Genomic DNA, 21,928 nt, shown 5'->3' on the forward strand with positions numbered 1-21,928 from the left:
GCCAAACAAATGATCAGTTCCCAGCCTTGCTTCTCCTGCTAGTGGCATTGTTAACACTGCATCATCCCAAATTACTTGGCCATCATCCCCCCCCAGGGTAAAGCCTTAATGGGATTAGCAGAGTGGGTCGGCATGACAGCTCCATCAGGTAATTGCCTCCTCTCTAGCACGTGACTCCAGGACAGCTTCCTACAAGCTTGGTGCCCAGGATGCTGAGATGCACGTAGGGGCTGGAGTTTAATCTGCCAGATTGGGCTAAGTCTCCAGCATGCCATTGAATTGCTTGCTTTGTGTCAGGTCTCTACAGGGCTGGATGATGGCAATTGTTATTTCATTTGTAGCAGCAAAGGCTTAATTTGAGCTCACCAACCAATCACAGGAATAGATGGCTATACTTTTTCTGCATAGAGAGAGGTTGTGACTCCTGCACATCAGACAAACATGCATGTTTTGGATTGATGACACAGGACCTACCTATTTTATTATTATTAATATTATTATTATTATTTACATTTCATATCCTGCTCTTCCTCCAAGCAGCCCAGAGCGGTGTACTACATACTTGAGTTTTTCCTCACAACAACCCTGTGAAGTAGGTTAGGCTGAGAGAGAAGTGACTGGCCCAGAGTCACCCAGCTAGTCTCATGGCTGAATGGGGATTTGAACTCGGGTCTCCCTGGTCCTAGTCCAGCACTCTAACCACTACACCACGCTGGCTCTTTAAAACTGCCGCTTTTCCTATATATCATTGGAATCTTGACCAGCTGCCCAGAGCAGCCTCTTAATTATGTCCTCTCTCCATTAAGTGTCATCATAGTCAGAAACATCAGTGGTGCTACCCAGTGGCGGCACCTGAAAAGAATATGTAGGGAGGGTAAAGAAAGGGTGAAGTTGGTTTTCTTACAGAGCAAGCTTTGTTTACCACCCCCCCCCCGCCCCATTGCAACATCTCAATTTTTTACATTAACACTGATCATAAGTGTAAACCACTCTGAGCCTAGGCCAGGGGTAGGCAGCCTTGGTTCTCCAGCTCTTGTTGAACTACAACTCCCATTGTCCCCAGCCATAATCTATTGTGGCTGGGGATGATGGAAGTTGTAGTTCAGCAACAACTGGAGAGCCAAGGTTGTCTAAACCTGGCCTAGGCATTAGTGTTGGAAAACATAATAATCTGTATCAAAACCAGTCTTTTGATGAATAGGGCACTTAGCATGGTTGTAGGAACATGGACGAGATAGCAAATTAAAGCACAAAATGCATATTTGTGTAGGAAAATAGTGGTATTATTTGCAAATTTAAAAAGAAGAGAACAAACTAAGAAGCAAAACAACAAAAGTGTTTGGTTCTGATTTAGCAAGCAAAATCCCCTAAAGTGTGAGGTGCAAACTTTTCAGATAAACCAAAGGAGGACAGAATAGAACCGGGGTAGAGCAGATGGAAACACATGATAGCTGGTCAGAAAGGTCAAATGACAGTAAGGGAGACAGCGCACACCAACACCAGGTAAGAGACCCGGCATATAAGTGTTTATATACCAATGCTAGAAGCCTCCAAGCCAAGATGGGTGAGCTGGGCATAATGGAAACCTGGTGGAGTGTTGAGAAACAGTGGTGGGACACTGTTATTCCCTGATACAAATGCTGCGCTACAGAAAGGACAGGGAGGGGTGGATTGGGGGTGGAGTAGCACTGTATATTAAAGAAGGGATAGAATCCAACAAGCTAGAAAACCTAGGAGGACCAGAGTCATAAGAACACAAGAACAGCCCTGCTGGATCAGGCCCAAGGGCTATCTAGCCCAGCATCCTGTTTCACACAGTGGCTCGCCAGATGCTTCTGAGAAGCCCACAGGCAAGAGGTATGTGCATGCCCTCTCTCCTGCTGTTTCTCCCCTGCAACTGGTCTTGAGAGGCATCTTTACTCCGAGGCTGGATGTGGCCTATAGTCACTAGTCTAGTAGCCAAAATAAAAAGACTAGTAGCCAATAAATCAATAAGTCCTCCACAAAATCATTATGGGTGATAATAAGAGGACTGGAAGGAAATGTGTTACTAGACAATGGGAGCAGTGGTCTTTAACTTGTTCACAAATGATCTAGGAGTAACCAGTGAAGTGGCCAAATCTGCAGAAGACACCAAACCTTTTAGGACAGTGAAATCCAAAGCAGATTGTGAGGAGCTCTAAAAGGATCTCGCCAAACTGGGTGCATAAGTCATCCCATGAAACTGAAGGCCAGGAAATTTAGGACCAACAAAAGGAAGTACCTTTTCATACAGTGCATAATGCATCTATGGAATTCTCTGCCACGGGATGTGGTGCTGGCCACTAGCTTGGATGGCTTTAAAAGGGGCTTAGACAAATTAATGGAGGACAGGTCTATCAATGGCCACTAGTCTGGTGGCTATAGGCCACCCCCAACTTCAGAGGCAAGACGCCTCAAATTATTATTATTATTATTACATTTATATTCCGCTCTTCCTCCAAGGAGCCCAGAGCGGTGTACTTAAGTTTCTCTTTCACAACAACCCTGTAAAGTAGGCTAGGCTGAGAGAAGTGACTGGCCCAGAGTCACCCAGCTAGTATCATGGCTGAATGGGGATTTGAACCCGGGTCTCCCCGGTCCTAGTCCAGCACTCTAACCACTACACCACGCTGACTGCAAATAACAGTTGCAGGGGAGCAACAAAGAGGGCATACCCTCAGCTCTTGCCTGTGTGCTTCCCAGAGGCGTCTGGTGGACCACTGTGTAAAATAGAATGCTGGACTGGATGGGCCTTGGGCCTGATCCAGCAGGGCTGTTCTTATGAAGGTAGAATGTGACGAAACACAGATCTCCCTCTTAGCCCAAGAATGCCTGATACTTCCACTCCACCCCGAGGGCTCTGAATGGGGGACATTCCTCTCTTTTGCTACAGAGGAATTTTTGTTACTGAGTTTTACTTTTGTTGTTGCAGGGACAGGGCTATCAAGGTACAGGCCTAAACCTTTTTCCACACTTGGTAACCAGCTCAACCCGGACCCACCCTTAGGCATGTACATTTAAGCCCATTAAGGAGGAGGAGCCTCCAGTTTGGAGGGAAAATCTCAAATCCCAACTGGCCCAAAAGAGGTGAGACATCAGAGATTATCATTGGATCCAAGAGCTGTCTATCCTGGGAAGAGGAGGACACCTTTCCCCTCTGTAATGGCTATAAAAATAGAGGGCCAGGGTTCACTATTTTCCATCTGCTAACTGGTGTTCCAGGGGAGAAGCTGTAGATATTAGTGCTCTCCTGCCTACTGCTAGAGTAAGGTAAAATTTAGTACTAGTTACTTAGTTTAGTTAATGTTTTTATATTTTCTTTTGAATTCTCATGTGCCTTTCTCTACTTCCAGTTTTCCCTCTTTTCCCCAATTCCTCATATGAATACAATACATATTTTTGTTCTGTATTCTACCAAAGACAACCACAGGGCTATGTGGTTGCCAGAGGTTGACACCAACTCGACGGCACCCTTTATCTTACTGCTTTTCAACAAAAGTTCCCAAAGCGGTTTACCTAGATATACATATTTAGGTAAACCTTTTGTGTCTCCAAAGGGCTCGCAATCTAAAGAAGGAACCATAAGATAGACACCAGCAACAGTCAGGCCAGTTGCTCTTATCCTACTAAATAAAGAGAATCACCACTTTTAAAAGGTGCCTCTTTGCAAACCCTTGTTTCTTAATACATTACGAGGCTATTCACGTGACGGGGTGAAATCGGGCTAGCGGAGGCTAGCCCGATTTCGCCCCATCGTGTGAACCACCGGGCTTGGCTGCGAGCCCAGGCGGGTAACCCGCCTAAATACCCCTGCCCTAAAACCAGGTTTGTGGAGCGAGCACTCCGCAATCCTGGTTTTGAAGATTGTGAGTAGCCACGGTGCGGCTCCGCACAACAGTTACTCATGAGTAGACCCAGAGGGGAGTGAAAAGCTGCCTCCGTCCTGACTCCAGGGGACTCCCCAGGGCATACTGGAGCCTCTGGGGGCCACATGGCCCCCGAGCTCCCCAGACCCCGCTGGCTCCGTCACGGAGCTGGCAATCGTGTGGGCGGCCAACTTGGCCGCCCAGGGCTCCCGCCTGGATCGTCTGCGGGGAGAGCGGGCTTAGCCTGCTCTCCCCGCTTAGCTGCAAAACCCGGGTCTCACTGATCGTGAGACCCGGCTCTACATATACTTAGAAGTGGCTTCAGTCTGGTTTAAAAGGTTCTGGAGGGTTACTTCCTGCAAAACTCTTCCCCATATGCCTCGGAAGGCCATGCACTACTATTAAATTGTTAAACTAGGCAGTTCTAGGATGTTGAAGCTGTATCTGAGCCCCGTCAGTGGCTTTAGATCAGTCTTCAACTGGTGGCAGCCTACCTTTAAGGAGCGGCGTGCTCATAGATTGTGATCAGAGCAACCTCTCTCCTCAGGGTAGATCCCAGGAAAACACAGAGTAACCTCATCTCGTCACATAGACATGGGCTGTAGAATCTGAAATTTTCTGAGATATTGGTTAGAAAACCTATAATGAGCCCCATCCTCCCCCACACAAGCCATTGGCTGAGCTTCTTTTTGTCCATGGGATGCTCATCACCGTTCTAACTGCTAACGGGTTAATCTGTCTGGACAAGGGACCTAGGGACAGAAGGAGCTGCGGGATGTTGATTAATGCAGAGAAGTGAGAAGGCAGCAAACTGTTGGACTGAGTATGAATGGTGGGGGTGGGGTGGGGGTGGATTTAAAAAGAAGTACATACATGATACACACATTTTTGTGATTCTTCCTCCCTTAACAAAGGCATACTGGGCGTTATGTTAATTGGGCAATCAAGACTTTGCTTTAAGATTGCCAGACAGTGGTACAAAGGAAATGCTCTTCTATACTAGACTTGACAGGGAAGAACTACAGAAAGATAATGATCCTTGCAAGCGGTGGGGTGGGGAGGGGAGAAGAGAGTAAGTATCTGGGTCCGCTGTGCCTGGGAGCCGTGCTCGGCCATGACGTGCTGACAGAAGCAGAACACTGCGCAGCATCCCCTTCTTTTCCTCCTCTTAAGATTGTACCTGGAGTTTCTGACTTCTTTCAAGTCGTGCTGTTGAGTCGGTGTCAACTCCTGGTGACCACAGAGCCATGCGGTTTTCTTGGTAGAGTACAGGGGTGGTTTACCACTGCCTTCTCCTGCACAGTATGAGATGATGTGTTTCAGCACCTTCCTATATTGCTGCTGCCCGATATAGGAGTTTCCCATATTCTGGGAAACACACCAGCGGGGATTCAAACCAACAGCCTCCTGCTCTCTAGGCAGTTTGCTTGCCCGCTGCGCCCTCCTCATTTTCATCGTTTGCTTTAGGAGGGGAAGAGAAAATGCAGCAAGATACCATTTTGCCTTCCTTTCCATCCATCATTTGTTCTGGGTGGGGAGTTCTGGGTGGGCAGCTGGCCCACAAACTGCCTCCTGAAGTAGCCTGCTCCAATCTGCTTCATGGTAGGGCCAGCCTTGTCTGAGAGGGCTGGTGGCCATCAGAAGGGGGTGGGCTGTGCAAAGAGACTGGAGATTCTGCACCCTGTTGGAAAGCTGATGAGTTGCTGACCCTTCTGGAAGAAATCAAAGTTCTGTTTTGTCCCAAAAAGTTCTTTGGAGGAAGGATCATGTAATAAATACCTTAAAATAAACCTTGGTGGGTCACATGGCAGGTAATATCCATTGAAATATCCTCTTTTGGGGGGAGGGGGGGAAGCTTGTTAAGGAGACTACTGCTAACAAGTTGGGAATTCTTCATGTAGTGTCAGGCTTCCAGGAGTGAATCCAGAGAGTCTAGAATTCCAAGAGTCTAAGCCATTGTGCTCATGACAGTGGAGTTCTTAAAAAAGGAATTGGAGATTATTCTCTAGTTCCTGAAACCTTCCATATGTAATAAAAGATCAGGTGGGCTTGGGTGGTTTAGGATAAGCATGGGGTTATTTTGGCTTAGTAGTTCTGATCCCAGTAGTGTGGCCCCGGGGCATGGTCTGAGAGCACATGATGCAGCCCCCTTGCTGAAGCTAAGCAGAGCTGGGTGTGGTCAGTACCTGGATGGGGGACCTTCTGGGAGCCTTATGTATGCCACCTTGAATTCCATGATGGAAGAAAGGCAGGATATAAACGTAAGAAATCCATGTAAGTAGTTTTCAGTGTGAGTTCTGAGGGACCTTGATATTCTTTGGAAGCTTATCAGGGGTTCCTTAATGAAGTCAGTAATGGTAGGCATAGGCTTCTCTCCAAGAGGTTTTACCTAACGTTTCTGAGCATCTTCTGCAATATGCAGCCATAGCAGTTCATCTTGTACAACAGTGAGGTCTGACTAGCTATGAACTAAGTTTGGGAAGCATTGTTTTAGCTGTAAAATACTTTTTTAGTATTTCATTTCTCCACCCCCAAGTGTTTAAAGTACAACACCTTGAACACACAAGATCAGGCAGCAAATAAATAAAAAGAAATACAAGTATCAAACACTGGCAGATAAGATTCAGTATTAGGTGAATTATCAGACTGTACTGTTCAGCAAAGTTGGCCCTCGGACAAAAAATGAAGATGGGCCTTGCCCCACTTCTCTTCTGTGAGGGGAAAAACAAGATGCCACCCAGCCAGCAGTCCCCACCCTCCCACCTAGAGTTGCCATGTCCCTTGGGATTTAGGGTAGCCCCCAGATTTTGGCTCCTCCACCTGGCTGCTAAATTCCACCCAGATTTACATGGATTTCAAATGTGCTGCCTGGATTGCCCGGATTTTACTCTGGATCCGATCTCATGGGAGGGCAGAGCAGGAGGGGAAATTATACAAATCTGTCAAATAAAATAAATAAATAAATAAATGCAAATTAGTTGCTGCATAATTTACATAATATTCAAATTAGGCCACCTGGATTTGGGAAGCTTGAATATGGTAACCCTACTCCCACCCCACTTTCTCGGGGGCCCAGTGGCTCTTGTCCCCTACAACCTTGGAGAAGCCGCTGCCAGTCTGTGAAGACAATACTGAGCTAGATAGACCAATGGTCTGACTCAGTATATGGCAGCTTCCTACATTGCTATGTCCCTATGTCCCCCTTTGTTCAATTAAAGCTATGCTGCAGCTGCTCAGTAATGAAGAGTGTCCCATACCATGAAGATATGATAATCAGCTACTGTATGCCTGCAGATTTTTGCAAATCAGACCTCTGTTAAAAGGCCAAGAGCAGACCAGACCTGCTTTTTCTGACTAGATGGCAACCCGAACCACCTGATGCCTGCCGACTGCTGTGATGCTTGCAATTAATCTGCTGAATGATGCAGTGATGCTTGCAATGGATGATGCTGTCAGTCTTGCAATGGTTAGGTGATTGTGCCACAGATCTTCTCAGAGGAAATGAGAAATCAAATGTTGGGCATATGAGATGCTATAAACTGACATTATTGCAAAGTTCAAAGAAGCCGAGATATATAAAGATACTGGATGCAATAATCCACACACCCCCACTCCCAGTACTGGGCAAATAGTTGGTGCTCAGTATTGGGTTGAGCTTGTATTTTTGAGCTATTCCACTTATAGAAAGTATTAGCATTTTAGGTTTTAAAAATAAATATGTATAAGGGAATTATTGTGATGAAACTATTAATTGTAATTTTGTAAATGTATGAGAATAATTTTTAAAACCCATATGTGAAATATGCATGCGTGTGCTTGTATGCATGTAATGTAGATACGAGCCAACTAGCACATCTGCCAAGAGACAGCCCCCTGGAATGTGCTGCTGGGCTGCATCAGGCCTAGCAGATGCTGTGTGCGTTCCTAATCCATTCCCTTCCTCAGGCCAATAGATGGAGCCCTCTGCACAAGGCAACCAGAGAAGGTGGGGGAAGCGATTTCCATGCAGCGGCTGGAAGAAAACCTTAACCCTTCCTGTTTCTCAGGAGCTGGAATGATGGAACAACAACAACACAAATAGAGGTGAGAGGGGGAGGGGAAGCAAACCCCCCGTCTTTCTATCAGAAGGTGTTTCCAAATTTGAGACACGATGTACTCAGTTAACCCAACTAATCAAGTCCGGAAAGACAACAAATAAGTCACTGCTTCATCGTTTTAAATTGAGTATTTTGATCCTATTTTGGAAGGATGCAGTACAAGACAACATTATCTGCATTATCTACCTATCTGTGCAGACAGACCTATCTGCATTATCAAAATAAGCAGTTAACAAAATATTTGTGGGATTGAATAGATATAATGCAAATAGAGGTCGTTCACATGAGCAGCCCTACCTGGGTCTGCACAGTCCTACCGGGGTAGGGCTGCTCATGTGAAGTGTTGGGATCGCAGCCGATCCCAGCACTGCCCTGTCGGGTAGCCAAGCCCAGGGCTTTTACCTGAGCTTTTACCTGGGTAGAAGGGCATGAGCCCTTCTTCCCGGGTCCCTGACTGTGTGTCTGCTCAGGCTGCAGGCATTCAGGGATATCTGGAGGCCAGGCTGTGTTTTCCCGGTCTCTGGGATGCCCATGCTGCCAGGAGCAGTGTGGATTGTGTGGGCACTTGAGCTGTGCAGCCCACGGAGAAAAGGTCATCTGGGGAGAAGGGAGGAGTGCTCCTGTCGTCCCCCCCACAGCCCCCCCGGCTAAACATGTTGTGTGTACGACCTGTTGCAATTAACTAAATATTTGGTTGATTGACTAGAGATAATCTAAATATGGTTTAGCTACATATGGTGTTATATATATATTATTGTAATGTGTGCTGTAACTGTTACATTATTTTTACTGTTGTTATTATTGTTGTTGTTATTATTATTTTACATTTAATATCTTGCTCTTCCTCCAAGGAGCCCAGAGCGGTGTACTACATACTTAAGTTTCTCCTCACAACAACCCTGTAAAGTAGGTTAGGCTGAGAGAGAAGTGACTGGCCCAGAGTCACCCAGCAAATATCATGGCTGAATGGGGATTTGAACTCGCGTCTCCCCGGTCCTAGTCCAGCACTCTAACCACTACACCACACTGGCTTGTTAACACTTATGAATAATAATAAAGTTTTTATTAGGACCCAGTTTTTCAGGACCTGAAGAATGATAAGAAGTTAAGTGTTCCCAAATTGAAAGGAAACATGGCTCCTGTACGTTTAATAGTTGGGGAAGTTCTGTTAATGTGGCTCTTGTATATTCATGACAACAAGCTGCACCTTCCAAAATTCTTCTGCACAACTATAAAAGGTACAGAAAACATACCTTCCTCTGCATCTGGCTGCCCTATGACCAGTTGCCTGATGTAGTTCCATCTTGGAAGCTAAGCCCACTGGGCCATGACTGGCTGATACCTGGATGAGAGGCCATCTAAGAACCCATATATAGGCTATGTGAACTGCTCAGGGAAAAGTGGAAGCATATCTACTGAACATTATTTCACAAGTAGTTTTGAGTCTAGTCAAATCCGAAGTGACTAAGCAACATGCAAATAAGCCTATTCAGACATTTTTTAGAGGAGATCAACCTTTCTCTCCTCCCTGTTTCAACCAATAACAATATTTGCATTTGGGGGATATGTTTGATAGAACGGCTTGGCCTCAAGTTTTACAGCAGGGCTTCCCAACCTGTGGTACTCCAGATGTTGCTGAACTACAACTCCCATCACCCACAGCCTCAATAAATTGCAGCTGCAGATGATGGGAGTTGTAGTTCAGCAACATCTGGAGTACCACAGGTTGGGAAACCCTGTTTTAGGGTTTGGGTTTCTTCTTGCAGTCTCCAGGAGCAGAAGGTACAGAATCCGGGCTGGGCAAGGCTATTATCTGCTTGGCTTGAGAGCTTTGGTCATTTCTTCGATCTCATAGCCACTTTGAGGAACCAGGCACTGTCGAGCTCTTCCCCCCAGTCACGGCCCCCAGGTGCCACCTTTTGCTCCCACCAGGCTCTGCCCACTGAATCTATCAGTCGCCACACCTTAGCTCTTCTGCTCCACCCTTTGTATCTCAGGGCTGAGTCTTAGTTCATTTGGCAACCCTATCTAGGACTGGTCTTACATACATGGCTGAAGTGGGGTGCATATTCGATTATTTATTAGTAGCAGTACATCTTAGCAAATTTATACTACACGTGAGTATTCTGAGCATTTCTCATATCTCGGCAACCTTTACAGCAACCCTGTAAGGTAGGTCAGTGATATTATCTCCCCTATTGCCGATGTGTGCGCATGGGGCTAGCTCAAGTCCCCTAAGTAAGCCTGAGGCCTGGCCCATGCATTCATCTGTGCACCAGTCCTTTTCTATTGCTGTGCAGAGCTGGATTGGTGTCAGTTGCGCTCAGGATGCCGTATTGATTTTTTGGCAACAGTTCATTTATAACCATTGGGTAGTTGAACTTTCACCCTGTCATTTCCTCCTGATGTTTCTGGGAATTGCTGGAGAGAGGGCTTTGGGGCTTATTTAAAAAGAGGTTACAAGAGGCAAACAACAGACAAGGCATGCTGGTAGCTTAACTAACACACACTGCTTGACGCCCTGCTGAGGGTCTAGGCAAGAGCAACCAGCCCAGGCAAAAGGTGGCCGCAGCCACAGGTGACTCCCTGGAATGGATGACAGCTGGTGAAGTAACAGGTTAGCCACAGACCACCATCTTGGGTCACTTTCTTTGATTTAGCCACCGACATGTCCAAGATTGGCTCTGATCTTGATGTCTCGTCAAACGGGGAATTTAGACTCTCCAATGCTCTTTGCAGGCTGAGTTCCAGAATCAAACAGGGATGTCTGAAGATAGGTCTGCAAGCTGTTTTGACACTTATTGACCAATACAAAATTACAAAAGAGCCAATGCTGATTTGAAATGTATTGACCATTATGAAACCGTGCAAGAGCCAGTGCTGGATACTGCAGAGTCCAGAGCTAAAAGATGGCTGGAGCTCAGTCCAAGGAGCCCTTGGAGGTCTTCAGAAGAGTGATAGACACACAGGCACTGGTCTAGGATGTTTGTGCAGCATACTGGGACAGGGGCGTGGGCTCTGTTCAGACTCTGTGATTCCAACTTTTGACACATGAAGCTACCTTATGCCGCGGTAGACTGGGGGTCTGTTGAGCGCTGCACTGCCTACTCTGATGGACAACAGCCTTCTGAGGACTCAGATGGAGGTCTTTCCCAGCCCTGTTACTGGAGACCCCTTGAACTGGAGATGCAGGGCCTGAACCTGAGACATTCTGCAGCAGGCCGAGCATCTGCTCTTCCACTGGACTTGCCCTCAGCCAGATGTTCTGTTGCTTAGAAGGCCTGTCATTACTTGGGATGGCACAAGCCAGGAGGCACTGCTCAAGAGAGGCCAGGAGGGTATCTACACCTTCAAAATATTTGTGTCTCGGAGTGAATCGCCGCTCTGATCCTTTAAGCACCTACTTATTGTGAGCAACCCACGCACAAGGGGCCGTGTCTGGGGAGGGAACGGAGCTGGCGTCTCTTACAACAGAACCGATAAGGCCTGAGTGTTGACAGAAGCAATAATGAGATCCATTCACTCCTGCTTGTTATCAGGTGGGGAGGGGTATGATTCTGGAATGCAAGGGGAAAGAGGAAGTATGTGCCGATCAACATGTTTCCATTCTCTGGATCCTCTCCATTTTGATGATGTTTGGAGAATGAGGGCTGCTGTATCGTCCTGAGTTGGAGGGGCAACTCGAACCCAGTTTAGCAACAATAACTGAATTATTCATATGTGAACGCCTTTGGTATATTAAAACTGCTTTCCCCATAGGATTTTCCAATCATTTTTCAGGTTCAGATCAGCTGTGCCCAATATTTAGGGCACCTGTCCCAGTCCAACAGTCTGTTGCACAAGGCAAAGCCCAGACAGAATCAGGTGCAAGGGCCAATTTAGAATGGCAAGCAATGAATCTTGCAGTGAGGAAGCAATTCAGCTTTAGGTTACCATATGGTCATGTGTGTGTTAACACTGGTTGCACATTTCTGATTTCTGAATTAAAATTGGAGGCTGTTGTTGGAACTGCCTTGGGGATGATTGGTCAACAACATCCCCAGTTTGGGCGAATGTGGGGAATTTAGCTCAAAAGGGGACACAGTTCCAAGCAGTTTTAATTTGTGCAAGCGTCCAAACTCAAGAAAACCGGCTTGGGAGAGAGGTTTTAATTAACAAAAGGAGTTTATTGAAAGAAAAATAATAAAAGTAGTAAGACTTACTAGGTGGTCCTAATGCAAAAGCAATACAAGTATGTTTAAAAACAGACTATTGTAATGCACATTTAGCTTGAAGTTCCAAATTATGTGTAAATTCCCAGGTGAGCTAGAGAGAGTTACTTTAGGATGGGGGTGGGGGTAAGGTTTCAGAAATAAGAGAAAAGGGTAGATTCAGCTCTGAAGGAGCCGGGCAAGAGGCTATACCACCTGTCCTCATGAAGATCCGACTTGGGCACCTGGGGACTAGAGTCTGTCCAGGGAGGCAAAGTGGGGAGCAGGAGAGTTGAAGGAGTTAGTGTGTGGTTCCTCAGGAGAGTTCCAGCGTGAGGCCAGCTGGATAGATCAGCAGGGGGGCCGATCTAAAACCAGGCACAATGAGGTGAGCCTCGGTGTGAGGGCAGCGAATTGGCCAGGCAGGTAGTGATTTCAGCTCAGGTGGCCTCAATAGAGAGGGACATACCAAGGTGCTCTGCTGAAGTCCTTATTGCAGTGGAGTCTCCAGAGAAAGGTCTGAGAGAGCACAAAGATGGAGTCCCCAGGAAGATAGAGAGGGGAACGAGTCAGGGGCTTGAGGAAACGTATATCCCAAAACGTGCCTTAGGGGCACTTTTTCTATTGTCATGCTCTGCTAAATAGGGGAGTCCAGACAGGCTTTTTCGGAATGAATTCTGTCTGATCGTCCTTCCTGAGTAGGAAGTTGTGTGAATTGTCTATTGAATGCAAGGCTGATTGTAATGAAAAGTAGAGTATGCAGGTGCATCAAAAGAATATCCTGTGCTGGGACTGACTCTCCCAATAATTCTATCCAAAGTTTCGATGGGCACCTTTTTAAAGTTATGTCACTGACTCATCCCTATTGTGAGGGAGTCTGCTGCTGCACTTGTCTTATCTGCCTTCCCTTCCTCATCTAATTGCATCAGGTGTTATCTCTCTTGGGAGAGGATATGGGGAGTTCATCCTAAGTCCCAAATGACCTCGGATGCCAGATAACTTGCAATACCTAGTTCTGGAGTCTGCTTAGCCAGGCCCTCACATAGGGAGAGGGTGTGTGAAGCTAATCCCCTTTGCAATTTGTGTTACTTGCAGCCCAAATCTAGGGGTGAACAGTCCACTGCCAACTAAGTGACTTGTCCCCATGTATAACATAAACTGGGAGCTCATATTGTGGTGCACCTCCTGAACACAGCAAAAGTGCAATCTCCAAGCCTGGAGATGCAGCTGTAAACAGGGAGGCTTCTCGGAGCTGGGCAGAATAAGCTCAGCTAGTAATAAGGCACACTTAGATAAGAAAAAGGTTTACTTTTAGAGTGTAAAGATAAGGACTGCTCACTTTCAGCAGAGCGCACTCCTTATGTTTCTATGACATTGAGTCACTATTTAGGCCAGGCCTATTTACTGATTGGAAGACCAGTATTTATTTTTTCATTCATTCATTTATTAATTAATTACATTTCTATCCTACCCTCCTTCCAAGGAGTTCAGGGTGGTATGCATGTCCCCACTTTCTACACCCACAACAGCTCTGTGACAGAAGTTAGGCTTAGAGGAAACTGGTTCAAGGACACTCAATGAGCGTCATGGCTGAGTGGGGATTTGAACACCGATCCGTTACACCACACTCTCTCATAAATGGCATTTTCTGTTCAGTGGGTGATTTTGCTGCATCTTTACATTGGAAGGATCTCAGCAATCCACTTGTTGTACTGAGGTTGCAAAATTACCCACCCCCAGCAGAGGATGCTTAGAAGGTGTAATTGCCAGCACAGTAGATCACACAGACATCAGGATGGCTTAAATGGTTCCATCATTGGCCACAATGGCAATTTTCTTAAGAAAATGAAAAGTAGCATCAAGAGAGGAGGATTTATGAGCAGAGGAGTGACAAGTGCAGCGATCGGGCAGAAAGTGTTTAATCCTTTCCTTGGTTGCTTTCTTGCTCAAATTGTACCCCCAGAACTGACTTTTCTTCTCACAGGATTCTGTGCATCTACCTTTACAAACATGTCTAGAATCCAGTGGGTTGCGGGGGATCGGGCAAGGGATAATTTGAGTGAAAAGGATTAAGCACCCCTTCCCTACTACTTTGGTATCTTGGCTCAAAATGGCCTCTTAGAGCGGCTTTTCTTTTCAAAAAGTGAAAGAGGTTAGCATTGCCTGCTAACTTGGCAAAGAGGCACCTATTAATGTGGTGATTCTCTTTATTTAGCAGGGGGAGAGTAACTGGCCCTATCCACCCCCAGCACAGGACCTCCAGTGACTGTGGCTGGTATCGATCTTAAGTTTCTTTTTAGATTGTGAGCCCCCTGGGGACAGGGTTCCATCTTATTTGTTTGTTATTTCTCCGTGTAAACCACCCTGAGCCATTTTTGGAAGGGCGGTATAGAAATCGAATAAAGAATAATAAAAATAAAATAATTGTTATACAGTCCAAAACTAGTCGCATTGATTTGGTGGGACTTCTTCCAAGCATGTCTAGGAGGCAGCCCAAAATAATATATTCCGTTAATCCGTTCACATGGTTGCAATTCTATGCACACGCTTCCTTGGGAATAAATCCTATTGAATTCAATGGGAATTCTTTACTTCTTGTCCCAGGGTCCTCTCCGACCTTGTTACGTCCCGGAATCCCACGTATACGTATTGAACCCACTTCCGAGTTAACATGGACAGTGTGCACTGTCAGAGAGACTGCACGGCGGCTACATCGTGTCCCCTGCGATTAAACCCCAGTGTGTTCAACCGGACTGGCTGGTTCAGTTAGCGTGTGTAATGGCTGCCGCCTTGATCGAAACTTTCAAGTCCTGCCCCACACACCCGCACTCCCTCGCCCTAACAACCAGACCACTCTCGGGCTTTATTTCTAGGACCCGTTCCTCAAGCCGGATGGATAAACTAGGTGGGGAGTGGGAGGAGAGGAGAGAACACGATGTTGCTGGTAAAGGAATCGGACCTAGTAGAATTTCCCCTTTATCCCGATACGTGAGGGGGCAATTGAGGAACGGGCACTCGGCACATGCTCAGGTGCACGCTCCGCCATTATTTACATACAAGATAATAGCCCATTCACTCAGACGCAATAAGTCTCTCGTGCTGCTCGTTTAGCATACAAACTACATCTCCCAGAAATCCCATAGGCCCGCCTTTTCCTTTCGGTGGACACTGGGAGTTGTAGTGTCAGGAAGGAACAGCTCGCGTAGCTAGCCGGGGTACCTCGTGGGGGGAGGGAAAAAGACAACAACTCCCAGCAGTCATTGCAGAGGAAATGCGCGAAGAAGGTAGCTTGAATCCGGGACTGCAGGTAAGTTATAGCAGAAGGACAGACAGTGGTGGGAAGGGGGATAAAATAATGGGATGTGGGTGGAAAGGGAACAAGGGGCTGCGGATCGCGAGAAGAATGGAAGTGGGGAAGGTCCGTTCGCTCTGCTTATGGCTTACAACGCTATTTTCCCTTCGGGCAGAATAGGAAGCACCCTCGAACATTAAAAGAATCCGTGCTGGGTCATATAAAAGGCGCATGTCCATCTAGTTAGCTCTTTTGTCCCCAGGGGTGAGCAGCTAAAATGCTCCGGGGAAGCTCACAAGGAAGGCCTAATGGAGGTAGCTGTTTCCTGTTCTTTATCCCCAGTATCTGTTAATCTGAGGTATACTGTGCCCGAATATGGAGGTTCCTCTGCTGCTGATGCTGGCTGGTAACTGCTGCCTGACACATCCCTTTTGAATTTAGCTATTTAGCCTTCAAACCACTCTCCAATGCCTACCCTGGTTGTTTGGAGCTTAGCTGCTGCCAACTGTTTCCCTTCCATCAATTCTTCTCTGATTTCTTCCTCTTTGTTTCCTTGTGGTTTTTACCTTGACATCTGTTCGATCTCTTGCACCAGATTGCAGAGAGATCTGAGCAACATCAGACTGGGCAATTGCTGACTAAATATTATAGATTGGAAAAGAATTGAGGGATCTCAGGTTGCAGCTCATGGATTCACCAGTGAACATGCTCACAGATAAACTCCACTCTGTGTGTTTGTCAGGTGGGAGGGGTGAGTGGCAGCGTCATTCCTGCCCTGCTTTCCCCACTGTAAGCATGAGTGCTGCTCAACTGATAACATCTGAAGAGGGCTTATGCTGTAAGAGTGTGTGGATATCTGTACATGTGTTTGTACATCTGTGCCCGTACATGTGTCTGTGTGAATGACTGTACCTGCATTCATTTAAAAAGTGAACCTGGGTTCAGGCCCTTCAAAAGCATGGTACAGATAGGAAGTGTGCTGCTGTATCTATGTTCAACATAGTGTGTGAATCACTGTATTTGTGTACACTGTATGCTCGACACATGAGTGCTGAACATAAAGTGTGAATGGGGCTTTGGTTTATAAGATTTCATCAAGCATTAGCCATACAACTTTCAAGCATGTTTTTGCAATTATGCAGCTTAGAAACTGCCTCTAAAAAGAAAGAAAAGAAGGCTGAGATTTTCAGGAGGTTGAATTTTATGCTTAATGCCATAATTTTATCACTTTTTAATATGGCTGAAGACTTATTGGGCTAGGCTTGTCTTATGGAAGCTATCTGACTGTACTAGTTCAAGCTGGTAAAAAAGTATAGGTGCTACTACAAATATTTCTATTCCACTTTTCAACAAAAGTTCTCAAAGAAGTTTCCATAGAAAAATAAGGAATAAACTAATGAGATGATTCCCTGCTCCCAAAGGGCTCACAATCTAAAAATAGACATAAGATAGACTCCAGCAATAACCATTGGAGAAATGCTGTGCTGGGGTTGGATAGAGACAGTTGATCTTCCCCTGCTAAATTTAAGATAGTCACCACTTTGGAAGGTGCCTCTTTGCTCAGTTCTCAGGGATAAGTACTCCAGCAAGAAGTCTGAGACTCTCTTGAACCCTGTTGAATGCAAGCAGTAGTGGTTCGTCCCCACGCCATGCAACAGATGCCTCTTCTCACCCTGCCTGCAAATAGCTTGTTGAAAGGCTGTCACTGATCCATCTTCTTCTCTCCTCCCATTCCTGAAACATATCAAGCAAACTTGAGAGTACAGCTGGCTTGTCTCTGGACTGATTTCACCTTTCAAGATTTTGGGTGTAAGGAGGAGAAAGGAAATGGTGGCTATTCTGGTAGCTTATCTCTGGACATATCTGTGCATATCAGGATAGGAGGCAAAGTTACTCAGGTTTTCCTCTTACCTCGCTTCCACACAATCACCCAAGTTTTCCTCCATTCTTGCTTCCACGTAACCAAAAATTAGGAGCACACACAGCTCCTAAACCTGGGTAGAACACAGTTTTTGATTGTGTGAAGGACCTCACTGCATGGATATGCCATTTAAATCCTCCATTCTACCCCAGTAAGCAAATCCTCAGAGATTTGCTTCAAGGATGGGTGGGAGAGCAGGTGTTCTAATATAAGCTTACCTGTAGGCTGACACTTTTAAAGAGATGGTGGATGAGTCTTTTCTGCAGCAGCAGCAGCAGCAGCCAATGAAATGTATCAAATCCTGTTGTATAACAGAGCTAGTCATAACTTATCTGGCTGCTCTGGACACCCCTTCCTTCCTCCTCCTGTGTTCCCCCATATTGCCCTGATCTTTCCCACTCTGTTATATTTCTCAGCAGCCCTGTTCACATGTTATGTTCAACATGCATACAGACTCCACACAGTGTATGCATGTATAGATCTGTACATACATACAGTTAATTCAGAAATTGTGTTCAATGGCTGAAATGATCAGGAAAATTATTCAAAGTAATTGTACTGAAATTAAAAGGGCACGTTGGGCAATGCCATCCTACACTGTGAAGCAGACTAGGATGCATCATCCTCATAGATCCTTCTCTGTTCCCCCACCTTGAGGAATGAGGTGGCTGGCTCCTGGAGAGAAGATATTTTCTGTGGTGGCATCCAAACTCTGGAGCTCCATTTTTATTTTTATTTTTTAACATTTTATATCTCACTCTTCCTCCCAGGAGCCCAGAGCGGTGTACTACATACTTAGGTTTCTTCTCACAACAACCCTGTGAAGTAGGTTAGGCTGAGAGAGAAGTGACTGGCCCAGAGTCATCCAGCAAGTATCATGGTTGAATGTGGATTTGAACTCGAGTCTCCCCGGTCCTAGTCCAGCACTCTAACCACTATACCACGCTACACCATCCTTAGGCATATCTACCTAGTACTCTCATTGGTATCTTTTTGGTGCTAGGATAGGTTTACTAGTTTTGTTTGCCATTAAAAAAAAAATCTTTTTGCTTGTTTGCTGTTTTATCTTTTATTTTGTTTTGTTTTTATCTTTTGTCTATTGTTTAGCATGTTTCTAAAGTGATTTAATTGTATTCATTTACAGGATTTACCCCACTGTTTGGCAAGTGACCTCAAGACACTTGTCAAATTGTGGGGTGAACCCTGTAAATAAATAATGACCTGGTTGATGGCAGTGTGGGACCCCCCTTTTCCACATTACCTGTTATGTTCCACATTACCTGCCCCAGCACAACTGCCTTCGCTGACTCCTGTATTTTGCCTTCTGTGGAACTGACAGAGTAAGGCAGAAGACTTGCCAAGTTCACTCCTGCCCAGCTTGGGTGAAAATGAAAGGCTGGGGGAACTTGTCAACTTCACCTCAGTCACAACTTCACCTCAGTCACAACTTCACCTCAGTCACAACCTTCTTACCCCCTCCTTCGTTTCTGCTGCAACTTACAAGGTTGGTGGAGGGAAGCATTGTGGATGTCCCAGCTGTCCTTTCCTTTCCCCTTTCCTTAAACAAGATGGCCCACATGTTGTGAAGGTTTATGGTGACGTTTCTGATTGGCCCACACTGCTGTGGGTGTCTAAGGAAGTGCCGGTGCACAAATACCTACGTTGTGCCCCCAGCTTTCAGGAGTGCAACTTACATTGGGAACAATGTAAGCTGTGTTCCTGAAGTGCTAGCATGCATTTTTTAAAAAAGTATTTGCACACTTATGCTCTTGGGCAAGACTTCTGGCAGTTCCTTAGATGCCTGCAGTAGCATGGGCCAATTGGAAATGCTGCCGTATGCTTGCAAAGCGTATGGGCCAATATTCCTATGTACACTGGTGCTAGTGCATATAAATGTCTGGGAAAGAGGGGAAACCCTCAAGGGAAATTTAAATTGCCTTCCCCCAGTCATGTCTGTTTCACCGGAAATGTTGGTGGGGTAGGGCGGGGAGCATAGAAATGTGTCTGTAATTTCTCCTTCCTGCATGGATGTCAATCAATTTAAAAACCTGGTACAAGCATCTTTAAAACTGAATTTCTGTTTTTCATACATGTAAGCACACTAGTAGTGTGAGAGGATGCTTTTTGATGCCTGTGAAGTTTTCTCACGCGGTTCGTGAAAATCGGCTATTCATGAAATCAGTCTTGGATATGCTAAAAAATTATAGAATGCATATATCTGTGGTTCAGAAATCTAGGTCCCTAATGCTGCTGTTTTCAAATTCTGAAACTTAATAGCTGCATTGAAATCTCAGCGGATTCTAGCACACTTGTTGGATCTTATGCCTAAGCAACAAAGCTGGCATTCTGTCAGTCCGATAGGCACAGCTCCAACACAAGTTGCAAATTCAGTTGCTGCATTTTCATGGACAGAAGCCCTGTGCCTTTAACAACCACATGGCTGGCAGAAATTCAGCAGGTGAAGCGTCACCTGCCTCTGCCCATAAAAAGATCAACAACCCTAAGATCAGCACCATGCCAAATTAGCTACCACATCCATTAAACAGTAGCACTGGGAGAATAAGCTGTGATCACGATGACTTCCAAATCTCCATATAAAACAGGATAAATATTTTCTCCTCCTCTTCCATGCAGGAATGTCCATTTCTCTCTGTCGTACAGTTTGGGCATGTGAATGTGCCTCTCTTATGGGTACAGAAGGGCAGGGTAGAAACTCGAGACGAGGACAATCCTGCTCACCTGCTGAGGAAATGCAACCCCCTTGAATGACCCTTTGTAGGGAAATGCCCTCCTGTCTCCCGCCTGCTTCTCCCAAGCCACTTGTTAAATGCTCAAGCATGCTGGGATTCCATTGCTGGTGAAGGGGATGCTGTTAATTTGTGCTCTGGGAGCGTGCAGTTCTCAGGCTGTTAACGTCCGGAGCTTCATAGATTTACACCCTGTGCAGTTGGTGAGGCAATTAAATCTCCCAGCAGCCATGGCCTTTTATGAGATGAAGTTCCTTCTGAGGGTTTGAAATAGACTGACGAGAGGGAGGCCCCATTTTCACACGCCACCTCTCTAAGGAATGAGTGGATTAAGTGAGTCAGGACTCCCCCCTTCCCCTCAGTTCTGTCAGCAAATAATTTTGGGGTGGTTCCCTTTCTGTACTGTGTTTCCCATTCTGAAATATAGTTTCAGAGCCTGCATGATTGTGATCAGTGGAGAGTATGGCTTCCAACAGAGAATCTAGGTGCTGAGAATCTAAGTTTTAAATTTACAATGACTAGTAGCACTACAAATGTTTATATACCGCTTGTTAACAACAGTGTTCAAAGCGATTTCTGTGGAAAGATAAATAATAAATCATTAAGCTGGTTCCAAAAGGGCTCACAGTTAAAAAGAAACGTAAGGTGGACGCCAGCAACAACGACTGGAGGAATGCTGTTCTGGAACTGGATAAGGACGGATGCTCTCCTCCTGCTAAATCCTGAGCAAAGAGGCACCTTTTAAAGTGATGATTCTCTTACGTTTAGCAGCGGGAGAGCAACTGTTCCTGTCCAACCCCAGCACAGCATCCCTCCAGTGGTTGTTTCTGGAGTCTACCTTACGTTTCTTTTTAGCCCTTTGGGACAGGGAACCATATGTCTGTCTGTCTGTCTATCTATCTATCTATCTATCTATCCAATCTGCTTTTGAGACCTTTTGTTGAAAAGTGGTATATAAATATTCGTAACTGGAAACATAAAAAGAATCACTGCTTTAAACACTGCTTTGTTGCTCCGTTAGCAGGTCTTTATTAAGAGAGAGAGCTTCTTGCCGTCATAGTGAAAATCTGAACAATGCTAGGTCTGCACTATCTATCTATTTATTTATTTATTTATATTCGATTTCTATATTGCCCTTCCAAAAATGGCTCAGGGTGGTTTACACAGAGAAATATCAAATAAATAAGATGGATCCGTGTCCCCAAAGGGCTCACAATCTAAAAAGAAACATCAGATAGACACCAGCAACAATCACTGGAGGGATGCTGTGCTGGGGATGGATAGGGCCAGTTGCTCTCCCCCTGCTCAGTAAAGAGATTCACCACGTTAAAAGGTGCCTCTTTGCCAGGTTAGCAGGGATTAGCAGAGTGTGTAATATGTGTGGGTGGTGCTACTGACCCATGTGTTCCCTATGACAGTTGAGTGTGACTGGAGAATTGGTGGCTGCTGCACCATTTTATTAGTGCAGGGTTGCCTGTTGCCACATTGTGGGTTCTCAGTAGCCAACAAATGACCCTGGAAACTAGAGGGGATCTGTGAAGAAGTTCTATGCATTATTCCAATTTTGTGGAGCCATTCCATGGACCTCCAGTGCCACTCTGCTGGAGTCATGTGTATGGAAGAAATGTGGGGCTAGGCAGAATATGTTTCCTACCCATCATGGCATTATCACCCGTGGACCAGATCATGGAAAAGTGACTCCCTTGTTAATGTTGTAATAGAGGATGAAGCCTCAGTTTCTGTATAGTAAGGTGAGGTGGCTCTGTCATGATCTTTCATCCTAGCCAGAGTTCC

The 21,928-nt window shown here is 45.7% G+C and overlaps 1 protein-coding gene across 17 annotated transcripts in view; it reads left to right on the forward strand.

Annotated features, from left to right (window-relative positions):
- SMUG1 (single-strand-selective monofunctional uracil-DNA glycosylase 1) overlaps positions 1 to 21,928 on the forward strand; it is a 147,950-nt gene that overhangs the window by 109,734 nt on the left and 16,288 nt on the right. For 10 of the 17 annotated variants that reach the window (XM_053296966.1, XM_053296964.1, XM_053296968.1 and 7 more), the window contains one exon: positions 7,833 to 7,970. Coding sequence is in view for 1 of the 17 variants with exons in the window: in XM_053296980.1 (XP_053152955.1) it covers positions 15,446 to 15,481 (36 nt within the window). In the remaining 16 variants the exon portion in view is untranslated. Of the gene's footprint in view, positions 1 to 1,394; positions 1,504 to 2,953; positions 3,109 to 3,160; positions 3,292 to 7,832; positions 7,971 to 15,259; positions 15,482 to 21,928 lie in introns of those variants that run through there. The other 7 variants (XM_053296971.1, XM_053296978.1, XM_053296975.1 and 4 more) reach the window with 7 other exon arrangements.

Source organism: Hemicordylus capensis, chromosome 2, assembly GCF_027244095.1.
Source record: "Hemicordylus capensis ecotype Gifberg chromosome 2, rHemCap1.1.pri, whole genome shotgun sequence".
In the NCBI taxonomy this organism is placed as follows: Eukaryota; Metazoa; Chordata; class Lepidosauria; order Squamata; family Cordylidae; genus Hemicordylus; species Hemicordylus capensis.